The 11,407-nt window shown below is 34.9% G+C and overlaps 1 protein-coding gene across 1 annotated transcript; it reads right to left on the reverse strand.

The window, feature by feature from the left end:
* Positions 1 to 1,772: 1,772 nt before the first annotated feature.
* Positions 1,773 to 5,024, reverse strand: LOC104229780 (eukaryotic initiation factor 4A-14-like). Its single transcript, XM_009782480.2, has 5 exons — positions 4,809 to 5,024; positions 3,795 to 3,864; positions 3,509 to 3,615; positions 2,988 to 3,418; positions 1,773 to 2,714 (listed from the first exon to the last, which is right to left on the reverse strand). Exons 2-5 carry the CDS (start codon positions 3,860 to 3,862, stop codon positions 2,079 to 2,081), a joined length of 1,242 nt encoding a protein of 413 aa, XP_009780782.1. The 5' UTR covers positions 3,863 to 3,864; positions 4,809 to 5,024; the 3' UTR covers positions 1,773 to 2,078.
* Positions 5,025 to 11,407: the final 6,383 nt, after the last annotated feature.

An 11,407-nucleotide genomic window follows, 5' to 3' on the forward strand; every position in this document is an offset into this window, starting at 1 on the left:
AATAAAGGAAGACTTGTGAAACTTGTAATCTAAAATAAATCACAGAAATTTATGGGCTAGAAATTATCTCATCGAGGGTAAAAAGAAAAATCTAAAGTTGAATTGTTACCAAATATAGAAAGTGATCACTAAAAAAAAGTCACATAAGTTGGGACAGAGGTAGTATGTTTTCTGGATTCTCCGATTTCAATTGTGATGTAATCAATGTTATATATATCTATATATATATATATAGTAAGGCTCCTTATTAATGCTTTGCTTTAGGTCTCGGATGCTGTTGAGCTACCCTGTCGGGTTCGAACCATAAAATTGTAAACTCAATAGGGGGCGTTTTACTCCTTTAGGGGGCATACCTAGTATGAATCCGGATTAATCAACCGATGAGGTGTGGATACTTAATGGTTAAACCAAAATAAAAAATGATAGGCTCAATTGGGTGCATGTTCAAAACTTATAAGTCTGCTGGGTAATTAGGAAAGTCTAATGGCCTTTTCTTTCCTATAAAATATTGGGGAAATTATCACACAACGTCCTAGACTCCAGAAACCACATAGAGGGCAATAGTTCCAACAACTTGATGCGGCAGCTTCTGTTGTGAACGGATCAGTATTACTGGATCTATACTTTGAGATCAGTGTTTTAAAAGGTGAGAGCATAAGACGGTTTACTTAATACGGGCGAGACGAAAGTTTCGAGACATGGGGCGTAAGCCCCGTAAATCTTGAATTTTTTTTATTTATGAATTAATAATATAGCATTATAACACAAAAAAATAAATATAAAAGATACATTAAAAAGTTCAAGAAAACTAAAAAGAATTAAAGAAACTCATATAAATTAAAATATCTAACTTGTTTTATAAGTATAAATAATGCAATACTATTAAAGTTACTATGAAATATAAATTAACTACAACGTCTTAACTTTCAAATAATTAAAAAGTTATAATTTCTTAAAAAGTATTATCAAAATGCATATTTTACCTCCTTAAAGTAAATTCTCAATAAATTTTATCAACACTGTAATTAAAAATATTACTCCTTCATGAGTAAACATAAAACTATTTTTAAATAGTAAAATAATAAATATATAATAATTTTGAGAGGCATAGAACTAAGACATAAAGATCTATCAAGTAAAGATATAAATATTGGTCATCTATTTTTAGAAGAAATATTCAAATGAGATTCACCCTCACGATGTTCTCAATAATATGCAATATTATGGTTCGTTATTTGAGTTATTCACAATTTTCATATTCCTATGGATAAAAAGAACTCTAATCATTTATTTGTTAAAGGAGAGTTAACCGTACTAATTAATGAATTCAACACATGATTTGTATAGGAACTATTAGGCGAGTCCCGAGTAAGTGTTAGGCATGTTTAGGTCTCATAGTCGTGCGCTTGGGGGCATAAACTTCACGAAACTAAACCCCACACATGAGTCTTAAGACGTTTTGATAGTGCCCTGCCTAGGGGCCCGGGACGAGTCCCGATGCGAGTTCTAAAAAAGCCTTTTAAAACACTGCTTGAGACTTGTGAGTCAAGAAAATAAGTCTCATTTTTCTTTAACCACTCACTACACATGTCAAACAAGAGGATGGAGAGGCCGTCCATTGCACCAATCCAGGATTAATGATCACATGGAAGCTAACAAGTCTCAAATACAATATACGTCAACACATGCACCATCTTCCATTTACAATGTTTCTCTCTCAAATCAAAAGCAAACTACACAAAAGCACCACAAAGCTTGAAACTATCACACAATTCAAATAAAACAATTTGCCTCTAAAAGCTTTCCTCATACACAATAACAAGGTCAAGAGTTAACTCTCAATAAAATTTAAAGAACATCAAAAAACTGAAGTTACTGTATGACTTACAATACAAAAGCCAAACCGATAAAATTGATAGTAGATAGTCCAACCAAAATTGGAAATTTACGGGTTCCATGGTGAATCATGGCACCTGCATTTCCCAATTCTAAGCCCGGTAGAATTCTAACTAACCTAAGAATAAGATATTAAATTACTTCATGTAAGGAAGAATTCACCTCACAGAACCAAAACAGCTTCAAAGGAGATCGGCCACATTGGCTGGCAACTCCTCGATGACAACATTATAAAACTTCTGAATGTCAAAAAGCATCCTTTCATCATCCTTTGTGACAAAGTTGATAGCAACACCCTTCCTTCCAAAACGTCCACTACGACCAATACGATGCAGGTAGTTCTCTGGCTGAGTTGGAAGGTCGTAGTTAATCACAAGGGAAACTTGCTGCACATCAATACCACGCGCCAGAAGATCAGTGGTGATGAGCACACGAGACGACCCAGATCGGAACTCTCGCATAATGATATCTCTGGTATTCTGGTCCATGTCTCCGTGAGTTGCAGATACTGTGTGATCACGGCTGCGCATTTTGTCAGTGAGCCAATCTACCTTACGCCTGGTGTTAACAAAGATAACACTCTGGGTGATGGCTAAGGTCTCGTAAAGATCACAAAGAGTTTCAAGCTTCCACTCCTCCTTATCAACATTGACATAAAATTGCTTGATACCTTCCAGCGTAAGCTCATCACGCTTCACAAGAATCCTCACAGGCTTGTTCATGAACTTCCTAGTAATTTCAAGGGCTTCTGGTGGCATAGTGGCAGAGAAAACACCCACTTGAATCTTTGGTGGCAGCAATTGGAAAATATCATAAATCTGGAAATAATAAAAATCAAATAAGACAGTGTTTGTGAGCAATAAATCAGCTTATAGGTCAGGCCCACAGGACTCTCCTACAGGAAATAAGAGGGGGAAAACCAGCAAAACTTTTCCGACACATATATACTTATTTTATTCCCCCCCCCCCCAAAAAAAAAAATATTCTCATATTTGTGCACTACCCAATACCAAAACCTAATAAATAAGAAAATTCCACCTATAGAACAGAAAAAAATAATGAAGTAAGAAATGAAAGGAGAAAACAGCAACCTGATCCTTGAAACCTCTTGAGAGCATTTCATCAGCTTCATCCAGAACAAACATCTTGATGTGGTCAGGGCGAAGAGACTGCCTGCGCAACATGTCAAAGACACGGCCAGGAGTACCGACCACCACATGAACACCACTTTGAAGGATACGCTGATCCTCACGGACACTGGTACCTCCTACACAGGCATGAACCTTCACACCAAGATAGTCACCAAGTGCTCGCATAACCTTCTCAATCTGTTGGGCGAGCTCACGGGTTGGAGCCAGAACCAGAGCCTGACATTCGACTAAGCTGTAATCAAGCTGCTGGAGAACTCCAGAGCAGAAAGTTGCCGTCTTTCCGGTTCCAGATTGTGCCTGTTGGATCACATCAAGACCCTTGCAAAATGGAACAATACCCCTTTGCTGGATAGCAGATGGCTTCTCAAAACCTTCAAGCAATTCAAGCCAGGTGTTAAATGCCCTGCTAAATCTAGCAAAGGAGAAGAAAAACCATATGTGCTATTAAGAAGTGCATTTACCATAAGCATAAATTCCCCTAAGAAGGTTTTCTTGCAAACCCATGGCATCAAAACTGTCATAAACCTCATCATATGATGTGAAGAACTCTTCCTGCTCAGTCCCGAGCCTGTTTCAGCATGTCAAGCATCCAAAAAATGAAAAATAAAATGAGCAAGCAAAGACAAGGAATACAACATAGTCACAAGTGATAGCTAAAGCACCTAAGGAGGAACGAAAATAAAATACAAGTGTGGTTTTCTGCTGCCCTATCAGTGTAGAAATTAAAATTCAGAGCAAACTACTTACAGCTCAGTCATTTTGGCATCATACTGACGAGCATCAAATTGAGAACCTTCCGGTGCCAAGCCAGCCATGACTGTAGCAAATAAGAGAACTATGGTATTACTCTTATGGGAATCCATGAAACAATCTTGAACTAAATAAAAAGGAAAAACCAAAACCTTACTATGAAAATATCACAGATGTCAAATACCTACAGCATCAATAAGATTATCGGTTCTTCCTCTCTACCATTGAAAAAGGAGGAGAGCACAACCGAATGTATGTTTTCTTTCTTTTATGAAGAAGCACAAAGCACAAAAAGAGGAGAACACGTGAAAATCAATTGTTTTAACATACAAGCTAAATAGCAGCCAACTGCTAACCAACCTTTCAGGTTATATGATGCTAGGTCAATGCGACAAAGGCAGAAACGAGCATGCGTGTAAGTGCTTCATTTTTAGAAGAACATATGGTAGTGATGGCTAACGAAGAGAAGCATGCCAAGCTTTACACAAAAGACAAAGAGCAGATGGCAGAGAAAGGCATTATAATCCCCACATTTACTTCCTATACATAATAAGTATCCAACTATTCAGTTTTCCCGAGGAGCAAATACATCCAGAACTGAGTGAACTTCTTACAGAACACCCATTACTTAAAGAACATATTGCATCAATCCAATGATTGTCTGATTCCATAAGGAACTCCACGTGTAGACAAATCCAAGGTCCTAAGGACCACCACCTTAATTTCCTAGCATCTTTTTGCACAATACTTAAAAGATTTTTAATTCAAGAAGTAGGAGAAATGAAACTGCTCATGTCCCAACCAGATAACAAACTAAGATGGTATTTATCCAATCAAGAAAATCATACTCATCAAACAGATCTCTATCCAAAATAGTCAAAAACAGCTACATAACCCAAAACCCAGTTGTAGTCAGACCAACAATCAATCATCAAGATTCAATCTTCAATACACAAACAAAGATTACAAGAAATACATTAAAATATTAAAGGGAAAAAAAGCATAGCTAACCTGATAGAGATGAGGAAAAGATCTGAGGAATATGAAAGAGAGAGTGAAAGCAAAAGTGGGTAAAAGCGATTGGGGGGTTAGGGTTTTGTCTGAAACTCCTCGGATCTACGCCGCAGGAGTTCAGGAAAGAGGAAAAGAGAAAGATTGAGACTCTAGTGTTGTGGTTTTTTTATGGTCTTTCCGAATTCTGTTTTGGATTACTTTCCATTTTATTTTATTTTTGGTTTCTGTATTAGAAATTACTATTTTGACCCGAAATTGGGAGTTAAAATGGGATCCATACGGCGTCGCTTGGGGTGGTAAAGCAAAAATAGGTGACGTGGATTCCACAAAATTGTGGGCTAGATTTTCTATTGGGCTTCTTGGACCTAATTTAGATCGGAAAGTGCACAGTTAACCAGTAATAAGATATGTATTTATTTTTAAGTCACTATTTAAAATATTTTTAGTCTTTAGTTACTGCTTTAATAAACTTTTTCCTGTCCAGACGAAAATACTCTTCTGTTATAATTCGCTGAAACCTACAAAAATTAAGGTCATTTGGTCCTCAAGTTAGAGTTGGAAGTTCAAAAATTAAGGACAGGTAGTCCTTAACTTAGAGTTACAAGCACAGAAACTAAGGGCATGTCATCCTGAACTTAGAGTTACAAGTTCAAAAGTTAAGGACAAATAGTCCTAAATTTAGAGTTATAAGCTCAAAAATTAAGGACATATAATCCTTAATTTAGACTTACAAGTTCATAAATTAAGGACAGCTAGTTCTGAACTTACAGTAACAAGCTCATAAGTTAAGGACACTTGGTCCTGAACTTAGAGTTGGAAGTTTAAAAATTAAGGATACTTGGTCCTGAAATTAGATTTGAAAGTTCAAAAATTAAGGAGGGGTAGTCCTTAACTTAGAGTTACAAGCACAGAAATTAAGGACAGGTAATCCTAAACTTAGAATTCCAAGTTCAAAAAATAAGGACATGTAGTCCTGAATTTAGAGTTACAAGTTCAAAAGGTAAGGACAGGTAGTCCTAAACTTAGAGTTACAAGCTCAAAAACTAAGGATAGGTAGTCTTTAACTTAGACTTTCTGTGAGCACGTGATTTTTGCCTCACATGAATTACTCCTACAGAATTCCAAAGAACTAGATTCTTCTTTTAATTATTTGTTATTTTAGGAATTATTGTAGAATTTTTCTGATTATTTGCATTTTTGTGTGCATGTTTAATTTTATTTAATTCATGAAAAATACAAAAATACATTGCATTTACATTTAGGATTTAATTTTACATTTAGATTAATCAGTAAATTATTTTATAAAAATAAAAAAATCACAAAAAATAGCTCATTTTTGGCATTTTAACTCTTTTATTTTGAATTTTATAAGTTCTACTTTAAATTTAGGACTTAATTAATTGTTGTAAATATTATGTTGAGTATTTAATATAATTTGATAGGTTAAGAATTAATTTCGATTTTTATTTTAATTTGGAAAAGAAAAGAAAATAAGAAATTGAAAGAAAAAAGAAAGGAAATAAAAGAAGGTCTGGTTTTGGGCCATTCTAGTTAAATACCCCAAGCCCAAATGAATTGTACCCAGACCCGTCTCAAAATTCGGCCCAGACCACCGCATACCCGGTCCGCCTCTTCAATTGACCAAACAACGATGTTTTCAATCCCTAATCGGAGCCATTGATTTCTCTTGATCAAACGGTCGAGAATTGGCTCGTTTGACAATATATAATTGTCTGAATGGCTCGACCCCCCCCCCCCCCTTTCCATCTCTCTCACCCATCTCCTCTTCAAAAACCTTCAAAGAAACCCTAGCGTCGCCTCAAATCGGCCCCAAATTTACACCATGTAGCCCTTAGCCCATCCTCTTTCCATAACCCAAAAACACATCCTTTGAAGCCCTCTACATCTCGTCGAATTTCAAATCTGAGGTGGAAACTCTAAATCCCCTCCAAATTAGTAGTTTCAGCGAAGGATTTGAGGCTGAAGTTGATTTTATTCGTGCGTTTTCGTTGAGAACACACGATTAATGTCTATTTCGGTCAAAATCGAGAGTTCCAGGAATCGTTCAAGGTCTTGCCTGCCTGGGTTTAGGTATTTCAGTTTCTCTTTCTTTCATTTTTCTTTTCGTTTCATTCCTAGTTCTTCATCTTCTTCTGTTTCTTTTCCTTTTTATTTTAAAATCTTTTCTACATGTCCGTAATTCTAACCAGTATATTTTGTTTCTTTTGTTTTAGTTCTCTCTTAAATTTTCCTCCTGTTTTGTTTTGCTTTATTTGGAATCTTTGGTTCCCAGAGTTCATATAACTCCGAGTTGTTCCTTTTCTTCAATCTCTCTGTTGGATTTCGATTGAATTGGGCTCTATTAATTAGAGGCTCAAAGAAAAGGGGATTAGCCCGGGTTTGGTAAACCCACGTCTGGTTAGTCTTGGGTCCAAATTGACCTATATTTATGCTGGGGTAATTAACAGGGGTTACAAGGGTAATTCAGGGTTTTTAGGTTAGAGAATCTCTCATAACTGATTGGGAAACTTCTAGGAAGGTAGGGTTTGGGACTGTTTTAAAAAATAGAATTTAAATGTAGGGATTAACTGGCAAAAATGAGAATTTAAAAAGGAGTAAGGGCAATAACTTGACTCATTTCTGCTACCCTAAAGTTTTCCTATAAAAGGGTGTAACTTCTTAATCAAGGAAGATTTTTTTTGAGAGACGAAAAAAAACACCAAAGAATTTAGTAACGGCTGAGCCTCTTAAAAAACTCAAAGAACTGAAATTTGCTGGAAATTTTCTTGGCTTCTGTTTCTTTGATTCCTTTTGGTTGATTGGAGCTTCTAAAAGTTTCCAAGTCGTGCATCTGGGTTAAAAAAGGGTTTAAGTTGATTTGAAAGCTTGGTTTGATTTGCTGGTTTTATCATTGTTCCATTGCTGACCTATTGCTGTTGTTTCCTCTTAAATTTCAAGCTCAATTTTCCTTGTTTTTGATTGCTGTAACCAGGTATTTACTGAATCTCACTTGGAATGATGAAAGGATCTGCAGTTGTAAACTGAATTGGAAATCTATGGCCTCTGTGAAGACCAAATGTCTCTTCTAGGCTTTTAAACTCACTTAATTCTGTAGAAGTTCAATCTTCTCTTCTTGCATTCTGTTTAGTTTATTTATGTTATTAGTTGAGTACTGGTGACTATTGGATTTCAGAATAATTAGCATGTTGATTTCATAAGATTTTGTTCATAACATTACAGCCGTGAATGTTAAAATATGTATAAAGTTTATATCTAGACTGTAGGTTTTTTATCATTTTAGTTTCATTTGGGTTTGAAACTATCTGCCATATGTTTGGATGTGGATTGTTATAAGGTGGTCTTAGGAGGATAGAAAACTCTTTTTGTTAGGCTTTTGATCACATTGGCTCAAGATGGTAGTGATTGCAAGATTACAGTTAATTAACTTATGGTTATTTACCTCTTTTAGATGTTGGTTTAAGCATTTGAACAAATTTAGCACATGTTGTTGTATTTTGATAGCTGATTCGAATGGTTGTAACACTCTACTATAGCCATTAAGGGTGCTAGTTCAATGATGATTAGTAGTGATTCTGGGTTTTCAAATCTGTATGATTTGTATGTTCTTTGAAAATGAAGGTTTTATTTTGTCTTGGAAAAATGAGAAAAAGCTTGCTCTTGTGTTTCTTTTCATTATAAAAGTAGGATGTACAATTTGAAATGGTTAAATGTAATGTGTGTAATTTAAATTTGGGATGTTAAATGATGAAACGATCTACGTGTGAGCTGTTATCACGTCAGAAATTGTACCTTCATTTTAGAATATATGTCAGCATCAAAAATATGCTTTGCATCTGTTCAAGGATTATCAGTATTTGTGCAAATTTAAGATCTTCATGGAAAAATGTTTTGCCTTAAGGGTTAGTGCTGAATCACTACACTGGGTTGTCAGCGTTGGCCCAGTTATGCTAAATTTCCCCCTCAGCAATTAGATTCTCAATCTGGGCTTCATGTTAAGCCCAGTTGTGTTCTTGTGCTTGTCACGTACTTGGCAAGCGGCAATTGGGCCTCCAATCGACTTGGGCCCTTTAATAACCAAATGTCTGGTTTCATTTAGTTAATCCATTAGTTATTAAAGTTTAGCTTAAACGTTTGCTTAAAAATTCCCTTAGTCTTTTGATCAGTTAACTAGGTCCATTAATTAGTTGAGGTGTGCCATATTAAATAACACCAATAGGTTATGACCCTCAAAACTAAATTTAGAAACCCTTTTTGTTAGAATAATTCGAGGCGTGCCATGTCAAATAAATCTCAAAACTCATGCCCTCACTTAATTAATTTTAACCCTTTAGAAATCGATGTGTGACATTAGTTGAATTTTTCATGGTCCTCGCAAACTTTGTCATTAACTTGAAAGTGCGTAGTTGCTTTAGGCGCGCTATTTAAATTAATTTCCTTAAACTCGAGTGTGCATTTCATGTGACCCAACTCCAATTCTCAACAACTTTAAATAGAACGTGTCTCAAACTGCGGGTGCATTTCATGTGGCGTGATTCAAGGCATATTTTAAATGGCGTTGAATATTCCTAAAAGCGTTTCAAAAATAATTAAAAGCGGTTCTAAAGCTAAAAATGCATCATAGGCTAAAACATGTAATAAATCAGATAATAGGCCAATTTTAATAGTTTAAGCGACCGTGCTCGAACCACGGAACCCGAGAATGCCTAACACCTTCTCCCGGGTTAACAAAATTCCTTATCTAGAATTTCTGGTTCGCAGACTTTAAAAATAAAAGTCGAATTTCCTCGATTTGGGATTTTAAAATAAACTGGTGACTTGGGATACCAAATAAACTATCCCAAGTGGCGACTCTGATAAATAAATAAATCCATTTCGAATAATATCACTTTAATTGGAAAAACTCCCTTATATCCCCCTCGGGTGGGTAAAAAGGAGGTGTGACACTTACAAGCTCATAAATTAAGGACAACTAGTCCTGAACTTAGTCGGAGGAATAGGAGTAAGGACACTATCGTCTTTTTTTTATTAATTTTAATAGACTAGTGACTACTTCTGCTCACATTAAAAATGTTAGATAAAAAATAAATACCACTCTAAAAAGTGGCTATCCCACGACAAATTTTTCTCTAACCGTCTAACCCTTACAAAAAGATGGCACTAATACCCTTTTTTCCTTCAAGGAAATTAAATTTTACAAACCATTCATTCTCCCTCTTATCAAGTTTGGTTGCATATCTAAATCTCATTAAGTAATTAAATCTCATATAGTTTCTAAAGTTGAAAGTTTTTCTTCAAAAGTTAAGAAATTACTGTTTGATATCATGCCAAAAAGTAAATAAGTTGACCATTGTACTTTGCATTCTACATACGACCATCATTTTGAAAATGTAATCATTTTTGTTTCCTTATATCATATAGCAACACAGCTATATGACGGAGAATGTTTCACGTCTAAATAGAACTTGAGTGGATACATAGGGAAGAAAGTACATGGGACTTAGGTTAAAAATATAGGAAAATTTTCATAAAGCACTATCTTTTAGTAGTAATTAGCTATGTATAGATATCATTTGCTATATTACGGATTATAGATACCTTTTATATGGTTATAAGTTGTATTTGATGTATTTAAGCTATTGTATTCATGAATAATAGTAAAAATAGCCGTGAATCAAGGAAGTCCAGCTAATCAGTTGTTGTATTCGAGTGTATTTGACTGTATTCATGGAGTGAAACATGAGATTACAGCTGGACAGATTATTGTATTAGACTGTATTCGACTGTATTCACGGCGTGAAATAGGGGATTACACTATTTTAAAAACGGAAAGTGAATCAATTAACATAATAGACTCCTAATATAACTCAACAAACTCAATTATAACACACAAATTTTGTATTTTCAGTTATAAAAAAGATTCTCAACCAAAAAATATCCCAAAACATAGCAATCTTCAGAGAAATTATATAATACGTCTGAATACATAAATTATATTAATTAAAAAAAATTTATGAATACATTCATGGCATATAGCGAGACAGTGAATACAATGAAATACATAGAATACAGCGGGATATATTTTATATATAATAAAAAAAAGACAAAGAATACAATAAAATACATGGAATACAGCGAGATACATTAAATTACAATGAAAAAAAGACAATGAATACGATGAAATACATAAAAATACAGCGTAATACATTGAAATATATTAAAAGAAATGTTCTTCTTCATCGCGAAAGATAAAGTTGTGGCGTGGATATCACGTGGAATTGCTCTAGATTGATGAAGTTGATTTGGTTCAATCGAAAAGAACTCTAAATTCCTAAATAGAAGAAGACAAAGCAAAAATAAAGAAAAAGAAAAAGAGAGGCGACATGGAATTGCTCTGGATTGTTGAAGTTAGTTTGATTCTGTCGAAAAGAACTCTAAATTCCCAAATAGAAGAAGACAAAGCACGAATCGGCTAAACTCCGCGCGTCCGGAATATGATTTGGAGGTCCGTAGTAGAATTAGGCTTGAATTAGCGAAAGTTGGAATTTTGGTGATTTTGGCCGGTAGTGGAAATTTTG

Source organism: Nicotiana sylvestris, chromosome 8 (genome assembly GCF_000393655.2).
Source record: "Nicotiana sylvestris chromosome 8, ASM39365v2, whole genome shotgun sequence".
Classification (NCBI taxonomy): domain Eukaryota; kingdom Viridiplantae; phylum Streptophyta; class Magnoliopsida; order Solanales; family Solanaceae; genus Nicotiana; species Nicotiana sylvestris.

Bases quoted from the DNA above. Each gene is read 5' to 3' on its own strand.
- LOC104229780 (XM_009782480.2), bottom strand. From the start codon at position 3,862: ATGGCTGGCTTGGCACCGGAAGGTTCTCAATTTGATGCTCGTCAGTAT. The intron at 3,616-3,794 runs GTAAGTAGTTTG...ATGCTGAAACAG, and splicing joins GATGCCAAAATGACTGAGCT to GCTCGGGACTGAGCAGGAAG. The intron at 3,419-3,508 runs GTAAATGCACTT...AATTGCTTGAAG, and splicing joins TAGGGGAATTTATGCTTATG to GTTTTGAGAAGCCATCTGCT.